The sequence below is a fragment of the Terrapene carolina genome, unplaced genomic scaffold (genome assembly GCF_002925995.2).
Source record: "Terrapene carolina triunguis isolate 2854851 unplaced genomic scaffold, T_m_triunguis-2.0 Scaffold68, whole genome shotgun sequence".
NCBI classification, from domain to species: Eukaryota; Metazoa; Chordata; order Testudines; family Emydidae; genus Terrapene; species Terrapene triunguis.
Window position 1 is genome coordinate 9,589,039 of NW_020664419.1, and position 20,114 is coordinate 9,609,152.

A 20,114-nucleotide genomic window follows, 5' to 3' on the forward strand; every position below is an offset into this window, starting at 1 on the left:
TGATTGCAAAGGGTAGGGAGCACTTTGTTAGATCTCGCCCTGAGTTTGACTCATAAATCCATATTTTGAATTTCTATTCAGGTAAGATAGTTGGGTGTGCAGTTATCCATGTGAATGGTGACGATGCTGAAGAAGTCATCAGAGCGACGCGATTAGCTGTTGAATACCAGCGCCGCTTCCGCAGGGATGTGATTGTAGACTTGCTGTGCTACAGACAATGGGGCCACAATGAACTCGATGAGCCATTCTTCACAAACCCCAGCATGTATAAAATCATCAGGTAGGTTAATGCTAGCAAAGGAAGGTATATAACTCGTGCTTAAACCAGCTTCAGTAATGATCAGTTTATCCTCAGTTGTAACAGAAGCTCTATATGAAATTTAAGGTCCTTGTTTACACGAGCACATTCTATCCTGCTGTCGGCAATGGTGCACCAGCATCTGTGTTCACAGCAGGGTAAGTACTAGTATGGACATGGCTGTGCTCTTTGGAGCACATTGTCAAGACATCTTGCATATTAAAGAGAAACTGGGCATTACTGATGATGGTGTTAGTGCTTGAATATGCAGTTTGATGCCCCTTTAAGAACAAGTTAATATATTCCATCTGCATTTTAAAACTTCCCAATAGCTATTGGTTTGCCCTTTGCTCATGAGCATCTGTGGGGTTCAGGACACAGACAACTGGTTGGGGAGGGTTTGCAGATCAGGGCTGATGGCCGTTGGCAGAGCTCTGTGTGGAAAGCTTGCACAATGCCTGCTTAAGCTGGTTCCTGCCAGTTCAGCTAGATCCTCTCTTTTATATGAGCACTAAAACTTACCCTAATTTTATCCCCACTCCAAAAAAGAATGTTTTTTTCAAAATGTGCTAGCCAGCATATTCTGGCACGTCAGATGGAGTGTGCATGCAATGTTCACATTGGTGGAAGAGAATACTTAGATTCCTTGTCTTAGCTCAATTTGCTTTGAGTTTATCATTATTAGGGTGCAACTCTGATTGCGAGTCTTTCTTTTTGACCATCGCTGCTAGTTACAGATGCTTCTCCAATAATAAACAGTATAGCACACATTGTCCTGGAGAATTTCTCTCTTACTTTTTGGAAGGCCTCCATCTGAATGATTGTAACCCAGCAGATCATTCACTCCAGTTCTTGGAATGAGTTTATACTGCCATCTGGCAGGAACAGGGTTGTATTTCCTTGTTACTGCAGTGATGGCACAGTGTACATGTGTGGGGTTTGACTTCCTCCCTGACAGATCCCGTAAGAGTATCCCAGACATGTATGCAGAGCGTCTAATAGCCAGTGGGCTCATGACTGAGGATGAGGTATTGGAGATAAAGACTGCATATTACTCCAAGCTGAATGATCATCTAGCCAACATGATGATGTATAGCCCCCCTTCAACCAACCTGCAAGCTCACTGGAGTGGCATGGTGGAACCCTCTGCTAGGATCACCATTTGGGATACAGGCCTGCCTGTGCCACTCCTGCAATTCATCGGCATCAAGTCTGTGGAGGTGCCTGAAGAGCTCCAGATGCACAGTCATCTTTTGAGGACGCATGTACGGGTCTGTAAGGCTTAATGATGTTCAACTTCTTATTCCATAGCTCAAAAAAAAAAATAGACCTGTTACAGGAGAAATCTGACACCACAAAGCATGCCACTGTTTTTCTTTAGTCTTTTTGTAAAAGAAATAATTTTTCCGTGATGAGGCTGATTTGAGCTTTGCAAGGATTGAACCACTTTTTGTGAGTGTGAGAAATACAGGGTAATCTCCCCAAAATTCTAGCACTTATTTTTTATTGCTAGACTAGAGGAAAAAGCATTCAACAAACTTGGCTTAGGTCTTTTTAAAACATTCTTAAATGCAATAAAAACTTATCTTATGGGAGACTGTCTCAGGGATTGGTAAAGGAATATAGAGTCTATTACCTAGGTCCCCAGTATAAATGTGCACCAGGTTGTTGATTACTAATGTTTGATGGCTAGTAAGTTGCCTGTTTGAAATTATTTTGTTGTTAACCCAGTTCTAAGCGAATGCATCCACATAACAAAATTATTGGCATTGGTTGGCCCTTGATAGGGAGTCTTAGAGAGGCCAAGAGTTGAATGGGCAGGAAGACTGACCTAGCCTATCCCCCTCCACATCCGGGTGCATGTTGGAAGGGCAGTGATTTGGAGAACATTTTGCATGGTTGCTGTCTAATCTGTTTTATAGATTGATAGCTCTGGAGACTGGGAATCTTCCATCTGGCATCTTTCCCCAGCACTAACTACATAAACAAAAAACGGTGATATTAAAAGCACAGCCTGTGCTCCAAGGAGTTTAAAATCTAGGTCCTGCAATTGGATCCATGGTTCACTGATGATCTGCATGGACACACATGTCCACCACATGGAACTGATTGCAGGATCGGGACCTAAGGTCACTGTCAGCGAGTGGCCTCCTCCCAGGTATTCCCTGGTGGCCTGCAAGTGCCCAACCACCTGACTTTCTGCTCTTGATTTCTTAATAAACTCAAAAGGGCTCTATCAAGTCCAATATCAGCCCTCCTTTAGAGTATGGTTTGAACTTAAAGTTCAAAAATAAACACAAGTCTTCCCACCAGCCATCAGCTGGGCACAGCTCCAAACTCCATTGGTGTTTCAGGGTCCTTCTTGCCTTAGCAGGCTATTCCCAGCCCTTCCGAGCTGGAGTAGTTCTCCTGCTCTCAGGGCCTTCCCTCCAGGAGCCTCTCACTCTGATGCTAAAGGGGAGTCACCTGGTCCATACCCAGCTGGTTCTAATTAAACCCCACCACTCATCCCAGATGTGGCAGACAGGGCTAATTGTACAGCGCTGACAAGCTCCAGGCTTCCAGGTCTTAAAGGGGCAAGCCCCTCTGTTATAGTGACTACTAAAACGTCCGAGATGTTGCTCTGTGTATTTTTCTAGCTATCTCGGTTGATCTGTAACATCTGATGAGGTGCAGAATGACAAAGCTAAATCACTGATCTACTTTTCTAAAAATATTCAGGCAAGAATACAGAAAGTGGAGGAAGGAACAAAGTTGGACTGGGCTACAGCTGAAACATTAGCTTTGGGTTCACTACTCAGCCAAGGTAAGAGGCAACTAGACAGCAGATTGTCACTGAAGCAATATGTTATACTATCTAATATGCCATAAGACTTTTTTAATGTATCTCATGATCAATTCCAAGTGTTGTGACTATATAAAAGCCCAATAAAGTAGCATCTTTATTCTAATAAAAAGGCAACTGTGACCATCTTGTGCCATTTATACTTGTAGGTTAGATACTAGGGGGTCCAGAGGATAAAGCCCCGATTCACTGAAACATATATTCTTGTGTTTAAAGCTAAGCATGTGAGTAGTCTCATTGAAATAAATGGGACTACTCATAAGTATATGTTTAACTTGAAGTGTAAGACTGAATTTTTCACCTCCTAGGCCTGGATTCAGGTTTGCATTACATTGCATACAGGGCACATGCATTTTGTGGTTTGCTTCGGGCTTCATGTACACTTATTAACATTACAAAATAGCTAAGCAGTTTGTCACTGGTGGAGGTCTCCGCTCAAGAGCATCCAGTTCTAAAGTAGAAGGCAGATATCCAGTACTAATTTTTCTTCCACCACATAAGTAAACTAATAGTAATTTTAATCATTGATAGTAAATTTGATGCTTTACCATCACAGAAGTAATCTCAGTATTTGCTCAAAACAAATTAAGACTCTAATGCAGACACAAACTAAAAACAGTTCAAACACATTGATCTAGGTATTTACATGGGAGTGGTGCAGAGCGCATGCTGAGTTTTAATAGTGTGTGTGTGTGTGTGTGTGTGTGTGTGTTTGATTGATTGATTGAAGGAGGGGAGTAAGGTTTGGCCCAAGAGAACTAGAGATGTTTGGTGTAAGAGTAAGGAGTGGAGTGGAAGAAGGTATAAAGATAAGAATGGTAGAAAGGATACCTAGGGAGCCGTTAAGAAACAAGCTTTGGAAAAAGCCTTGGGAGTGGTGGGGGAGAAGGGAAAAATGAGTGCAGGGATGTGTAAGCAAGAGTGGAGTTGCACAGAGCCCTGGTGATTAGAAAAAGAAGCTGGAATTTGATATGCTTGGTAAGGAGAAACCAGAGAGGATTTTGAAGAGGGAAGTGATATTGTTGAATAAGGAGAAGTTGTCACTAGTAGTCTCTACCTTTATGACTTTGATTATTTAAGGTTACTTTGTTTCTTACTTGATAAAGGGTTTAATATCCGACTAAGTGGTCAGGATGTTGGCAGAGGAACATTCAGCCAACGACACGCAATGTTGGTTTGCCAAGAGACAGATGAAACCTATATCCCGCTGAATCATATGTCTCCGGATCAGAAAGGCTTCCTAGAGGTATGGTGTATGCTTTATAGAGCAGGTCACTTCTCCATGACTTCACATTGTTATAATAATTTGCAGGTAACACGTTTTGGGAAGCAAAACTTACTTCTCAAAGGTGGATAACTTGCCATTCTATAAATGGGGAGCCTGAGCCTCCTAAATGAATTGGATTGCTCAAGGTCACACAATAAGCCAAAGTGAGAGTTGGGAATAGAAAACAATTACTTACCTTTTATAGTAATTGTGGTTCTTCACGATGTGTTGTCCCTGTGGATTCCACTTTCAGTGCGCCTGCACTCCCATGCCTATGAGATCAGATTATTTTGGCCAGTAGTGTCTGTTGGAGTGTTGCTTGTGCCCGAGATGTTTTCGTGCACCCCCACCCTGCAAAACAAGATCATAATTAAGGCTGTGTTTATGTCATGGAGGTCATGGAAGTCACGGAATCCATGACTTCCAGAGACCTCTGTGACATTCTCTGCTTCAGCCCCTGGGACTGCAGGACTCAGGAACTGGCAGCCAGCGGGGAGCTAGCAGGGTTTGGGCAACAGTGGCAACGGGCGACTTTGCGTGGCGGGTGGGGGATGCCTCGGGTGAGCGGCTAGGGGTTTCCCGTTTTCTTTTTGGGAAATATGGTCACCCTGCAGCTTCCAGCTGCCACGGGCAGAGGGGGAACCCCACAGCTCCCAGCCACCACCGTGGCGCGGGAAACCATGGAGCCACAACAAGCAGAAGTCACAGACAGGTCACGGCTTCTGTGAATTTTTGTTTATTGCTCATGACCTGTCCATGACTTTTACTAAAAATAACCATGACACAATCTTAGCCTTAGTCACAATAAAAGGCGTGGCCCCACCCATCCCTCAGTTCCTTTGCTGGAGCAGAATGTCAGAGAAGTACGACTCTGTAGTAGCTAGGAAGGAGGGTGGTATGTAGAATCCATGTGGACAACACATCTCCAAGAAACTTATCTTGCATTAACTTGCAATTGTTCATTCTTCAAGTGATTGTCCACATGGACTCTACTCTTGGTGACTAACAGTTATATGTTTGGTCAGAGTGGGGTAGTAGGAGTCCCAGTTAAGCAAGGATAGTAGGACAGCCCTACCAAAAGAGAGATCTAATCTGAAAGCCTCTACCAAAGAGTAGTGTCCAGTGCATGTGTCAACTGGGCGCCACATAACTGCCTTGCAGATTTCCAGAATAGGGACACTCTTCAAACAGGCAGCGGAGGCTGCCTAAGCTGTAGTGGAATAAGTTCCAATATGCTAAATGGATCTAGCCTGGTTAATTCATAACCTGTCCTCATGCAGGTAGGGATAATCTAAGGGGATATTGCCTGTCCATTAATGCTTTATGCAAAGGCTACAAACAGTCTAGGTGTGTTCCTAGACAGTTTTGTCTTAATACATCAACTGGTAGCTTTATCCTTAGGAAATACTGGGTAAGGGGGCCCATCCTGAAGGCCTGAATCTCTCCTATCCTTTGAGCTAATGTAATGGCTATTAAAGGCAGTCTTCATAGATTGTGGTAAATGGAACAGGTAGCTAAGGACTCAGATGGGGAATCCATCAACTCTGCTAATACTGTATTGAGGTCCCAAGAGGGAGAGAGCTCCCAAACTGAGGAAAAAACCTGAAGAACAGTATGGCCCTGAATAAGAGGGCAGTGTGCAAATGTAGCTGCTAGGTGGTGCTGATACAGTCTAGATTGTTTCAGGGCTAGTAAATAGCCCAGTATTGCTGAAATGAGCGTAGTCCAGTAAGACAGCTAGTGCTGAGATGCCTAGATAGACAATCTCTTCCACTTTACTTTTTAAGTCGGCTTGAGGCTTTCCCGCTTTAGAGCAGAATTTTCTGAACTTTATCTAAGCAGCTTCTTTCAATGGATGTCATGTAGCCAGCATCGAGGCTGTCAGGTGTAACAGTGCTGAGTCCAGGTGCAGGATCTAACTGTTGTTCTGAATGACTGCTAGGTTGAGCAGGTAAGGTGAGCGGGGGCTGAACTGAGAGATTGTCAGATCCAAATAACGGAACTGTCCAGCACATGCTGGAGCTATCATGATTCAGAGTTTGAGATCAGAAGGGACTTTTAGATTATCTAGTATCACCTATATAGCACAGGCCATTAACATTTCACTCCGTTACCCCTGTACTAAGCCCAATAACTAGTGTTTGAGTAAAGCACATCCTCCAGAAAGGCATCCAGTCTTATAGGAAGACATCAAGAGAGGGAGGATCCACCACTTACCTTGATAGTTTGTTCCAATGGTTTATCACTCACTGTTTAAAAAGAAAAAAAAATTGTACCTAATTTGAATTTGTCTGGCTTCAGCTTCCATCTGTTGGTTCTTGTTTTGTCTTTCTCCGCTAGATTAAAGAGGCCATTAGTATTTTCTCCATATGAAGGTACTTACATACTGTAATCAATTCACCTCTCAATCTTCTTTTTGATAAACTAAACAGACTTATAGAGCTCAATCGCTAAAATAATTAGCCCTGTGTCTTGTCCTGGTTTCCTCAGAACCCTTGGTATTGTGGGAATTGGCACAAAGGCATACATCAGTCCCAGAGTACTAGGGATATGAGAGGTATCTGTCGAAGCCTGGACTAAAACCCCCTCTGGAACAGAATGTTTGACACCTGTTGTTCTGGTCTGTGGCAAATAGGTCTATTTCTGGGAATTCCCACTTGCAAAAGGCATTCTGCAGGACTGAGTCTGTCTCAGAACGGTCTGCTGGGTTGTTCTCCTAATGTGTTTTGAAGGCTGAAAAGGTGCAGAGGCACTGGTGAGATTTGATTTGGAATGCACCAAGTCCAGAGCCAAGTAGTCTCTGCTTTGTCAGGCCATCATGCTCTCCTATCTATTGGCATAATGCGTGATTGTGGTGTCATCTGTCAACACTTAGATTATGGATCTATGGAGAAGAGGCAGGGACACTTTGCATGGCAGGCAGATGGCTCTGAGCTCTAGGATGCTTATGTGGAGATGAGCTTCCTGAAGGGACCATGGGCCCTGAGTTCAGAGATGATCTAGAGGAATTCCCCATCCCTCAATGGGAGATCTGTCACCAGAGTCTTGGTAGGCAGAGGTGCGGAGAATCTTTGCATACCTAAAATGCTTTTTTCATCAGATTAACAAAAAGACTTGAGACTGCAACCATCATTTCCATGTGATATCTACTGGGTAGAGACACTAATTTCAGCCACCCTTGCATGGAGGATAGGGGAATTCTGGCAAACTGTGTCACATAGGCATGAGACCATGTGTCACAGAAGTCTGAGGCAAGCTCTTACGGATGTGTTTTGGTGAGGTTTACTATTGTCAAGAATCTTTCTGTGGACGGTAAACTCTCGCTGACCTGGAATCCAGCACTGCTCCTATGCACTGTGTGCTTTGAGTCTGAATTAGTGTGGACTTCTTTCTGTTGACTGTCAGGCCCCATGAAATAAAGAGCTTTAAAGTTACTTGGATCGAAGTGGTCATCTGTGGGGTTTATCTTCCTCAAACCAGCCAGTCTTTGAGGTGTGTGTGTGGACCTGGCTTCCCTGCTTCCTTAGGTGAGCTGCCACAACTGCCAAGCCCTTCGTAAATACCTTTGATGCTGTGGAGAGACCAGAGGTCACTATCCTGTACTAGTAATAAAATGATCCTGCTAGAAATCGGAGGTATTTCCTCTGGGCTGCATGAATAGATAAGTGGAAAGTTGGCTCTTGACCTGCAAGACCACTGAATCGGTCTTGAGGATCTAACAAGGGAATTATGGAGGCTATGGCATCTGAGGATACTGGATGCTAATGGAGAGGGAATGACCAGATGACTATGGTTGAGCTCTGACCTTCCTCTCTCTCTCTCTCTCTCTGCGAGGAGGCTTGTACTCTGCTCTCAAGTAGCAGCTTCAGGTGGGCTTCTCTAGCTTTCTGAGTTCTCTTAGAGACGGGGCAACATATGGAGCCGCGCTCGGGGCTGTATCCCTCTCCTAGGCAAAGCAGGCACCAGAAGTGTGTGTCATCATGGGCATTGAAGTTTTGCATGAGAGACATGTCTTGAATCCCAGAGATTTAGCTTTTGCCATGTTACTAGCACCCCTGAATGGGAGGATGGGTGTAGTCTAGCCTAACTGAAACTTACTCAAGAAAAATTATGGACACACATATACAATATAATGTCATTTGTTTTTTGACAACCGGCACTAACAAACAACTAAGTAGTAGGACACTAACTATACTAGCACAATGTGCAGTGAAGAAGGCAGATGCTGTGAGGGTTCAGTCTCACTGCCATAGGCAGTAAGAAGGACCTGAGGAATGGTTGGGGCCCATTCTGCCTTTTATGTCCTTGGGTGGTGGTGGGAGTAAGGAGGACATGTAGAATGCAGATGCTGCTCCAACAGACACCACTGGCCAAAAGAATCCAATTTTATGCATACGGGGCATGTGCACATCAGGAGTTGAATCCATGTGGACAATCACTTGAAGAGCCCAGGTTTGCAGAATTCCAGTTCACATCTCTAATAACTGGGATGGGTGAATTGTTGGTGGGATTTTTTGGGTTTTTTTATTTTTATTTTTAAACAACTTGTTGCCATAGAATTGACTCTGCAGATAAAAAGAATTGTGGCCTGACTTACAGGGAGCAAGTCGATAATTGTGTCAATTCAGCAACTCGTTCAACTCAAGCTCTTAGTTGGTTATTTTATTTTGGATAGTTGAGAAAGGGGTTCTGTTTTTTCTGGGAGGAGATCAGCTGTGGAGGTGAATGAGACTATGAAGTAGCCTTACAGCCCCCCCCGCAATTTCTCCCCCTCCCCCCCCCCCCCCCCCAAAGTGATTTGTGAATGCCTCTTACCTAGGAATGTGCCTCCCAAACATTCCTATCATTAGGCATGCTTTGATTCTGAAAAACAGAATCAAATTCAAACATCTTGTTTCACCCACCTACCTTTTCCAAACTCTCTTTCTTTGTTAGGTGAGCAATAGCCCCCTGTCTGAAGAAGCTGTGCTTGGTTTTGAGTATGGAATGAGTATTGAAAGCCCCAAGTTACTGCCAATTTGGGAGGCCCAGTTTGGTGATTTCTTTAATGGAGCCCAGATAATATTTGACACTTTCATCTCTGGAGGTGAGTGGAACAAAGATATTTCTTACATGTGTTACAGAAATTCCTTTTTAACTAAAGGACCCCATGCTCACGGCAAGCAATTGTGTATCTTTGTATCATGTATAAGACATCTATTTGTATAATCTGGCTATGGTACTTATATGGCCCCATTTACTGTTATATCTGAGCACCTCACAGTCTTTAATGTATTTTACCCTCACAACACCCCTGTGAAGTAGGGCGGTACTATTCTCCCCATTTTACAGATGGGCAACTGAGGCAGAGACTAAATGACTTCCCCAAGGTCAACTGGGAAGTCTATGGAGGAGCATGGACTTGAACCCAGGTCCCCAGAGACTCATGCTAGATCCCTAACCATTGCATCATCCTTCCAATGCTACCAGGTTGTTGGGTTATTTCTTTTTATGACTTGGACTTTTTCACAGCATGGTCTAGTCCTGCTTCCTGAATGAACAGCAGTCTGTGATGATGGGATCCAATCACTGAGTCCCATGTGCTGCTAAGCACTGTTCCTAGCTCTGGGTCACTTAGTCTGTGCCTGGGGGTGCCCTGAGACATTCTGCTCTGGACACCCAGAACTGTAAGCCACTGTGTTACCCTATTGCCTCAGCAAGTGAGAGCTCCGCTGCTGCTGCTAAGCTGTGTGTCTGCTCCCTGACACTCCAGCCTATCTGCCTTGCCAGCAAACTCCTTGAGACTCTGCCAGACTAAACCTTGCCTTGAAGTTAATATAGTGAACTTCAATTCCCAAGTTCCCCAGAGACATCTTCCTGCAGGTTCCAGTCCCTCTCACTGGACACTCACAGCAAACTTAATTTCTGTCTCAGAGACAGAGTACCTACCAGCCTATTTGTTTAGCTGAAGACTCACACTTTATTTCATTATAACAGCACTGAGATGGTTTATGGTAAAATTAAAAATAAGTTTATTAACAAAGAACAGAGGTTTAAGTGATACTAAGCAAGAGAAAAAGACAGGGATGGTTACAAGCAAAACAAAACATACTTTCTAGGGGATAAAATTTAATTTTAGTAAGTTACAATCTTTGCCTAAGCAGTTTTCTCACTTTTTCATAAAATTACTGACATCTCTAACCTTCCTGGTCTGGGGATCCAACTTTCACAGGCTCAGAAGGTGCTGTTTCCCATGTCCCCTAGGTGATGGATCACTAAAGTGTGTGTTTTGTTTTGTTTCGTTTTGTTTTTGGTTTTTTTTGTCCCCCCCCCCTCCTTATATTACCCAAAATCCATTGTCTGGGCTCAAGAGCCCAGAAGGCTTCCTGGGGTGCAGATTCTGTTCCCTGGCATGATCACCAAACTGTTGGCTATGCTGCTTGTTAGCTTGATGACTTTGTTAGCCCTTATATATAAATGTAGTTTCATCGGCTTGGCTACAGGCACAGGACAGTCAGACAGGTAGGTACACATTCCTTTGTCTAGGGCAGGCTGGGTTATGCACTGCCTCCCAAACACATTTTAAAAACATATTTCCAGCACGCATCTCTTTGTACACAACCCTTACATGCTTTACACAATGATTTTCAGGACCACCATGGCACCAGTTTACATATATCATACATGACACCTTTTAGATACATATTATGACAAGTGTGTTGGGGGCAAAGAGTGTATCAGGCTTGCTATGGTGGGGCCTCTGACAGTTGGCACTGAAGGGATAAAATGGTTATACAGACCCCATGTCTGACATCCTTCTTGAGTTGCAGGACCCCACAGTCCTGCTACCTAGACTTTGGAACTAGTGCTTTGGCCTTCCCGAGCCCCCAAGCTGCTTGGACCGAGTGCCCCTCAAAGATCACCTGGCTGTGGGAGCTCTGGTTGCTAGTTACCACTTTCAGGGACAAAGTGGCAGTAAAGCAAGGAAATACAGGCTTAGCAAAGGGTTCCTTGCAAGCACGCACTTTTGAAAAGCACAAGAACTATAGATCTATGGGGAAAACCACCAACTCCTGAGCACAATCCTCCTTAGTCTGATTTTTGCCTCCTGTTGTGAGTCTCTGGGTCGGATACAAGTCCTTAGGGGAGGCAAAGTCCATCCTGCCTCCACTCCTTCTGGGTCTTTTGTTTCTGGTGAGGGAAGGGCTTTGTTGGCTTAGAAAGCAAGCTGCCTTTTTAACCATCCCGGCCACCTCTGGGTCAGGTGGTCAAGCAGAGACACTGCAATTCCCTCAGCTGTGTACTGGGGGGTATCCACCCCACCCTCCCTTCTCTGACCTGACAGGTTTCTGTGAAGAAAGAGCCCATTCAAGGTTAAAGGCTCTGCTGGCAGAAACCCCATTGTTGAAGTAGGGGAGAGTCCTTCATTGTTGATGGCCTGTGAATGCTCTGGCACAGCTTTCCAAACCTAAACCCTCCACTGTGTCAAATTTCTGCTACAAATGGCTACGCAATGACTATTACCATTACAAATGGAATTTACAACCAGACAGATATGTATAGATAGTTCATGGTGTGTGTATAATTAATTAATTAATTAATATAAATAAAAATGGGTGTGTCCAGTTTATCTATATCTATCACAGACTTCAGTTTCTGTTTGAAAGAAGGAATTGTCTGAGTTGTAAATTGTTGTTCCAGCATCACACTAGACTTAATCTGAGATGGCACTTTTATTGACATAGTTCCCAGGAAACTGGCAAACTGAGAACAGGAATCAGAGTGGTAGCCGGGTGTGTCTGTATCAGCAAAAAGAACAAGGAGTACTTGTGGCACCGGAGACTAACACATTTATTTGGGCATAAGCTTTCGTGGGCTAAAACACACTTCCAGCGGATGCATGCAGTGGAAAATACAGTAGGAAGATATATATACACAGAGAACATGAAAAAATGAGTGTTGCCATACTAACTATAACGAGACTAATCAATTACAAAAGTTTTTTTTCTCCTGCTGATAATAGCCCACCTTAATTGAGCTTAATTGATTAGTCTCATTATAGTTGGTATGGCAACACTCATTTTTTCATGTTCTCTGTGTATATATATCTTCCTACTGTATTTTCCACTGCATGCATCTGAAGCGGGTTTTAGCCCACGAAAGCTTATGCCCAAATAAATGTTAGTCTCTTAGGTGCCACAAGTACTCCTGTTCTTTTTGAGAATAGGAAATGATCCTTAAGCAGGACAGTATTAGCATACACTCTGCTTCAGATGGACACATTTCAACAGTGGCAACTGATTAAGAAATGACTTACCAGAGGTTAAATAGGTATAAAATTCTCAGCGCTGGTATTTTGATATAGAAGTCTGTCTCCAAATAAATATTTAAAAAGACAGCATGCAGTGAATCACTTTTATTCAGTATGTTTTGTTGAACTTTAAATGTTTTTGGATTTTTTTTAAGAGGCTTTTAATTGAACACCTGCCTAATCAGGATGACACTGTCCAATTCAGAGGATTCTACTGTAACTTTTTGGTGCAATTTTTTAAAACAAAATTTAGGATTTATAATTGAAACAGAGGGAATTAGCATCAGTACTGCAGACTTAGAATCCTCCTCAGAAGCCAGCATCTCTGATTTACACAAAGGCTTCAGTGTCCTCAGAGGAACTTTCAGATAATCAAAGTTGTACTGTCTCAGAATTTCAAACTGACCACTAAACTCCCACAGGAAGTTGCATAGTTTTGTTTAATTAAAGACAACCTCTTGCTAGATAGTTTGTGTGTGTAAACCTTTGAGAGAGGATTTGCATAGACTTACCAAGTGACTTTCGGTATAATGTTGACTTATACTCTGTGTAACTCTTTTCTCTCCTCCCCCCGGATCCTGCTTTTTTTAGGTGAAGCTAAGTGGCTCCTGCAGAGCGGAATAGTCATTCTTCTTCCCCACGGCTATGATGGTGCAGGTCCTGAACACTCTTCCTGCCGAATGGAACGTTTCTTACAGGTAGCTGGACACACCTGCCTGTGTCATACCCTCTATCAATGCATGTCAATGTCCGATGCTTCAGGAAGGTTGTTCTATTAAAAGTTCTACATGCCTGTAGCACTTGCCAGTCAAATTAAGCAGTGTAGATTGATTTAAATCAGCAAGCAGGAAGCCTTGATATAAATCATTGATTTTAATTTTGTTTTACATTTGCCCTTTTTATTTTCCAAAGAGAGGTTGATTCTCATTGATTGGTAACCATTAAAACAGGTTGATTTGCAACTAAATACAGCCTTTGCGCAAAATTTGATCCTTCTTTTTTGATGCACTATATTTATACACATTTATTTAACTAATTGTATAGATTAACCTACATTTATTCAGATTCTTAATTTTTTACATTTTTATTATATTAGAAAATATTTTATTGTAACAGAAAATGCTTTTCTTATTTATTAGATGATTGTATTTTACTTTTTTGCAGTGTTGTATATTAGAGATGTGTGTGGTAGTATCTTTTATTGGACCAGCTTTTGTTGGTGAAACAGACAAATTTTCAAGCTTACACTGAGCTCTTTTTCTAACCTTGTGTCTCTCACCAACAGAAATTGATCTAATAAAAGAAATTACCTCACCCATCTTGTCCCTAATTTTTTTACTTGTGACTTGTGTCAAGCTGCATTTGGATGAAAATTGGAATTGAGTTAAATGTATAAAAACAGCATGTAAAATTATTTTTCATTAAAGAAAACTATCCTTATGTATCAGTACATTTTATGAAAAATGAGTTTTTATTGAAACGTGAATTCAGAACACTTTTTGAATTGGGTTTTATTTTTTAAAAGGAATTATTTGTACTGAACTGATTGTTTCTGGTGGTCATGTCCTTCCAGATTTTAGAACTATAGCTCTTACCCTCTTGAACCTAGTTTTTATTTATAAATTGGTAGATGAAAACAGTTTCCTGTTCTTTTCAACTCCCAATTGATTTTTCAACTTTGGATGAACTAGTCATTGAATTGAACTGAACTAGTCAAATGAAATAAAGAACACATTATCTTTGCACCAGAAGAAAAGGCTAATGTTGTCAAAAGCTAGTCTAGCACTTCAGGTGCAATAGGCAGAGTCTTTAAAACTTTGGCAGTAAACGTGCACTGCTTGAATATTTTTTGATTCCATTTTAAATTATTTTAATAGATTATAGTAAGTTTTTAAGCCTTTAATGTAGGTTGTCATCAGTTCAATTTTAATTTTAATTTTAAATCGGTTTATTTTTAAAAAGAAAAAATGTATTCTTTTTTTTTTTTAAGATCATGGATTTTCATCCACCTTGAATTAAAGGCTTGGCGTTGATGTTAGGTCTCTGCAAGATCATATAACCAAGGTGGTTGCTATGAAAAAGAAATGGCATGGATTGGGAGAAAGGGTGATCATGTGCTTAAGGTGCAAGTCTGGAGACTGCAGTTCTATTCTAGGCTCTGAAACAAACTTTTCATGTGTGATCTTAGATGAGCCATTTAACCAATCAGGAAACTGACCTTCAATGGGAACAATATTTACCTGCCATGTAGATGCGTTTTAAGGCTGAATTCACTAATATTTGCAAAGGGATGTTGGGATCCTCTATTGGAAAGCACTTCAGAATTGCATATTATCATTTTGCCGTTGCTGCTATCTTAAAAAAAAAAGTTGCATTATAAATATTTTATTTTTAAAGGCTATAACACATCTTTGTGTAACTCCTTAAGTGCTTTACAAACTCACTAGGTGATTGCAGTGTGTGTGGGGATCTGGGATCAAATACAGAAGTTGTTTAAGAGCCCGTTTACACTTTTTTAAAAGCAATAGAATCCAGGGTCCTGGTTACACCACAGTTAAAGCTTTTGTAGTTTAGTTGAGATGTTAGCAATGTTCTGTAAAAGAATTAGAGCGACTTCATTTGTTTATCGCCTTTTCCTGTAAGTTGAGACTTTCAGCACATATTGGAGTGTATATCTGTTCCCTGTACAAACACCAGTGATTGTACCTCAGTCATTTGTACTGTATCAAGCATGTTTGGTTGACAGCTTGCTTCTTGGTGAGGGATTATTTTGTTCTTTCATAGATGTGTGACAGTGCAGAAGAGGGAGTTGATGGTGACAACGTGAACATGTCAGTTGTGCATCCAACCACCCCAGCACAGTATTTCCATTTGCTCCGTAGGCAGATGATCCGAAACTTCCGGAAACCTTTAATTGTTGCATCTCCCAAAATGCTACTCAGATTTCCAGTAAGTAGAAACACTCTCTGCTAGGGTTACTTTTAGTTTAGTTTTACCCTCTAAGACCTACTAAAACACACTGTTACAGCAGTTTAAACTGGTTCAAACTTTGTGCATTGGCCTTCTTAAATCTATTTAAACATGGCTTATATTGGTTTAGTTTGCACCTGTAAACTTTGCCAGTGCAAGCTAAGCCAATATAATAGTTTTACACTGATATAAGTGTGTCCACACAGGTTTTTTTTACCACGTTGACACTAGTGGTTTTCAAAAGGATTTTAGTTAAAATGGTATCTAATTTGACATTCTCCACTTATGTTTGCTTTTTCCATTTCACTCATCTCAGATATTGAGACTACATTGGTGAGTTTCACTTCCCAGTTCTCATGCATTAGCAAAATGTCCTGTTATGTTTTGGCATTCATAGTATTGGCAAAGAATGGGGGGTAGGGGGGGTTTAGTGTGTTTTTTTTTTTTTTTTTTTTAATTCTTCCACCCTTTGCCCTTTCAAGAGGGTGGGAGAAAATCCTGGAAATTAAAAAAGAAAAAGGGGGAGGGAAATACTGGATAACTCTTCATAATAGTTTCAGTAAAATTTTAGTCTAAATCTGTGGGCTAAAATTTATTTGACAATGTCTCTTTTAATCCCTTGGCATCAGCTGTTAATCAGTTTGATTGTAGCCATTGTTAATAATGAATATTATGCCAAGAAACTCAGAATCCCCATAAACAACTGACAGACAAACTTTTCTGATCAATAACAAGGAGAACAAGACTTGGGGGGGTTTTCTTCGGGATCATATTTTAATCCTTATACAGCACATTGATTTTTAGATTTGAAAACCACAAGTTAAATATCCTACGTTTTCCCCTCTTTTTAGGGGGCGGTGTCAAATTTTCAAGAAATGGCCCCAGGGACAACATTCAAACCTGTAATTGGTGATTTGTCAGTGGATCCTAACAGGTAACTTGATTCTTGTTTCTAATACTCTCAGTTCCAAACAGCATGTAGGCATAATTGGCTGTAAAACAAGGTTTTTTTTGTTTTTGTTTTTTTCTTTGAAAATTCATTTCTGATAATTTTTATGAAGAAAAAATAAACAGGATCAGAGCTAAGGTAGAATTATAGGTCCTTTCATTCTCTTGTCACCTCTGTAAAACGTACTCCACTGATTTCATTAGTTAGCCCGGATTTACACCCCTATAAATGAGAGCCGAATTAGGCCTGACGGTTTTGCGCTGCACATAAAGGAGACTGATCTAATCTTTAGGAATTGTGATCTCTGCATAGTTGGTGGGCATATCTTACACGACCAGAAACTTCAGTACAACTGACAGTTGGTAAAGAAGCCCCAGGAATGAAACAGCAGGAATGGGTAGGATATAATCATTGAGGCCTGAATTCAGGTGCATTCAGAGAGCATGAGTTTGGTGGTTTATCTTGCTTCTGCCTATAGTGTGCTTGACACTGACCGGTGCTGCTCATTCATAAACAAATGAATCCTCCACTCTGCTGCTATTTTTATGAGAAATTTTTTTTTTGTTATATTGGTCTTTGAACACTTCACATGCTGAAGTGAGGAGTCTGTAGAGATGAGAACCATGGCTGGAGCAGAGAACTATATTTCAAAAGTATGTTTGGTGTCTCTATATTCCTACCTACAGAAGGGAAAAAGAGCCCTCTTTGGATAAGCTTCTATCTATGGTACTTATTTGGCTACTATCCCTGTAGAATCTGAATGACTCAAATTTTTAATGTATTTATCCTCAACACCCTGTAAGTTAGGGAAGTACTACTATCCACATTTAACAGATGGGGAAACAGAGGCACATAGAGACTAAGTGACTTGCCCAAGTCTGGGGCGGAGCAGGGAGTTGATCCAAGACTAGGAACTTAATAACTGGACAATCCTTCCTCTTCTGCCCTCTTTTCTTTCTTTTGATCTGAGAGTCAGCACTTTGGCCTTATCCTGTGTTGTTGGGCTTTTAGAAAAGGCTAAAGGTTTAGGATTTAATGTATAACAAGTGGCTGTGTAGAGTCTCTTTTAAAATGCTGTCCTTGAAAACACCTCAATTTTTCTGCCTTTTAGCATCAGCCGAGTGGTGCTGTGTTCTGGCAAGCATTACTATGCTTTGGTGAAACAGAGAGAGGCACTAGGAGAGAAGAAGCACAACACTGCTATTGTCAGACTAGAAGAACTGTGTCCTTTCCCCCTGGAAGCTTTACAGCAAGAGATGAACAAGTATAAACATGCCAAAGGTCAGGCAGATTGTTATACTTTGCATTTAACCTCTTTTAAAGTATTGAAACAAATCCATGGCCATCTAGGAACTCCACTTGTTGCTGCTCCACATTGTTCTTTCCTTTTAGGATTAAAAGGTCTAGACTTGGTTTGGTTTTGTTGTCCGTCCTGCCCCCCCAAAACAACTTCAGATATGCTGCTTTAGAAACACAAGTCCTTATCACTTGCACCATAGGGGAATATACTAGTATGGAACCTATGATGCAGATAAGCAGTTCTGAATCTATCCAGCAGATGGCCGTGGTAAATTTACATCTTGTTAGTAATACAATAGAACGTGGGAGCCCAATTGAGGTTGGGTTCCCATTGTGCTAGGCCCTGTACAAACAGACTAAGAGACAATCCTTGCCCTAAACAGCTTATTGATACAATGGCTTAATTTTACAATACATGCATTTAAACAAATATTGCAGATCAGTTAATTGGTATTTTTCCTATTGATCATCACTGTTGGATCCCTTGGCCTTGAGGGAGATCCTACAAAGCACATGGAACTGAGGACGTGTTCTCTCTAATGGAAGGTAGAGGAACAAAAAGAAATGGGAAGAATAATTTGTTCTTAAAATATGAATTTTCATCCACATTTATTTTCACCCCTGGCGACAGCATTGTGTGGTAACAGTCAGTCCAGTCTAGTAATCCTCAGACTGAAAGGTGGTGCTTTTGCTGTCATAGATGGATTGGGAATATACAGCTAAGAGAACTAGCTTAGAGACTCATTAATACCTGTTTCTGGATTCAGTGGGAAGATCAATTGGTGTATATGGAATATACAAACACATGGCCTCTTATCTTTCCTACAGATTTTATTTGGAGTCAGGAGGAGCCACAGAACATGGGTCCCTGGGCCTTTGTGTCACCAAGGTTTGAGAAGCAGTTGGCATGTAAGGTAAGGTTTACAGTAATCTTTTAAATTGATGTTTGAGTCTTTCGATATTATATATATTTTGCTACCAGGAATTAGTAGTGATTTAGTTTCATGTTCCTAAACGTAAAAACCCTCATATAAGTGTAATAGTCCAACTTAAGCTATTATATATGTAAGAGTAGTATCTAGTGGTCACAGCCAGAATTGGGGCCCTGTTGTGTGAGGTGCTCTACAAACCGTGAGAAACCCTGCCCCAAAGAGTTTACGATATAAATAGACAAGATAAACAGGCCCCAAGTAGTAGGGGCATAGGTCTTCACTTTAGGTGCCTAAGTCCAACATTTAGGTACTACTGGCATTCAAAAAACTGCTGCGCAGCTGCTACCTAGCCATGTAGACCCCCTAAGTTTCCGTCCCTAAGGCCTCTGAATTTTAGCTGCTGGACCTGTGCACAGGTGCTTAACTCCTGACATTGCCCAGCAGCTTAGTGCCCAAGCGGGATGCACAAACAAGGTGTTCCCCCATCTGTCTTGCCTTCGGGGCCTGATCCAATAAAAAGCATGCCTAAACCCATATAGAATGGCCAGATGAGGTTGTGCCCACCCCTCCATGGGGTTGCCAACCCTCCTGGTTTCGCCAGGAGTCTCCTGGAATCAGGCTCTATCTCCAGGAGGCTACTGAAGCCAAACTGAGAGATTTTAGGCAGCTAAAGGTCCAGCGGGGCCAGGGGTGAAAGTAATTACTCCCCCCACGGGCTGCAGGGACATGCTGGCAGCTTCCAGGAGCGGGGCCAGGGCAGGCAGGGAGCCTGTCTTAGCCCCACTGCGCCACTGACTGGGAGCCGCCCGAGGTAAGTGCCACCTGGCTGGAGCCCGCTCCCCTCCCCATCCCACACCTCGCTCCCTGCCCCAGCCCTGAACCCTCTCCCGCACCCAAACTTCCTCCCAGAGCCTGCTCCCTGCACTCCCTTCTGCATCCCCCAACCCCCTGCCCCAGACCGGAGCCCTCTCCCACACTCCGAACCTCACGGCCCCAGGCCAGAGCCCACACCCTTGCCCAGCCTGGTGAAAGTGAGTGAGGGTCGGGGGGAGAGCAAGTGATGGAAGGAGAGGATGGAGTGAGCGGGGCGGTTAAGATCTGTTAAGGCACTTTTGCTCTCATTCTTGGAACTGAACTTTTCAGGGTCCTCCACTGTGAAATCTCCTTTGGGTGGACTGTCACCTTTAATATTTTGGGCTTGGGGGCATAGTTTACTCAGGCAGTCATCCCATTGTTGAGTTAGGGTGAAGCAGATACTTTTTGA

At 42.2% G+C, this 20,114-nt stretch overlaps 1 protein-coding gene across 1 annotated transcript in view; it reads left to right on the top strand.

Moving 5' to 3' along the window:
- The window catches only part of DHTKD1 (dehydrogenase E1 and transketolase domain containing 1), a 42,257-nt gene that overhangs the window by 18,843 nt on the left and 3,300 nt on the right, over positions 1 to 20,114 (top strand). Inside the window, exons 7-16 of the mRNA XM_024210877.3 lie at positions 82 to 280; positions 1,257 to 1,569; positions 3,020 to 3,104; positions 4,250 to 4,389; positions 9,346 to 9,496; positions 13,292 to 13,398; positions 15,485 to 15,649; positions 16,522 to 16,604; positions 17,731 to 17,900; positions 18,747 to 18,832. Coding sequence (XP_024066645.2) covers positions 82 to 280; positions 1,257 to 1,569; positions 3,020 to 3,104; positions 4,250 to 4,389; positions 9,346 to 9,496; positions 13,292 to 13,398; positions 15,485 to 15,649; positions 16,522 to 16,604; positions 17,731 to 17,900; positions 18,747 to 18,832 — 1,499 coding nt within the window. The remainder of the gene's footprint in view (positions 1 to 81; positions 281 to 1,256; positions 1,570 to 3,019; positions 3,105 to 4,249; positions 4,390 to 9,345; positions 9,497 to 13,291; positions 13,399 to 15,484; positions 15,650 to 16,521; positions 16,605 to 17,730; positions 17,901 to 18,746; positions 18,833 to 20,114) is intronic.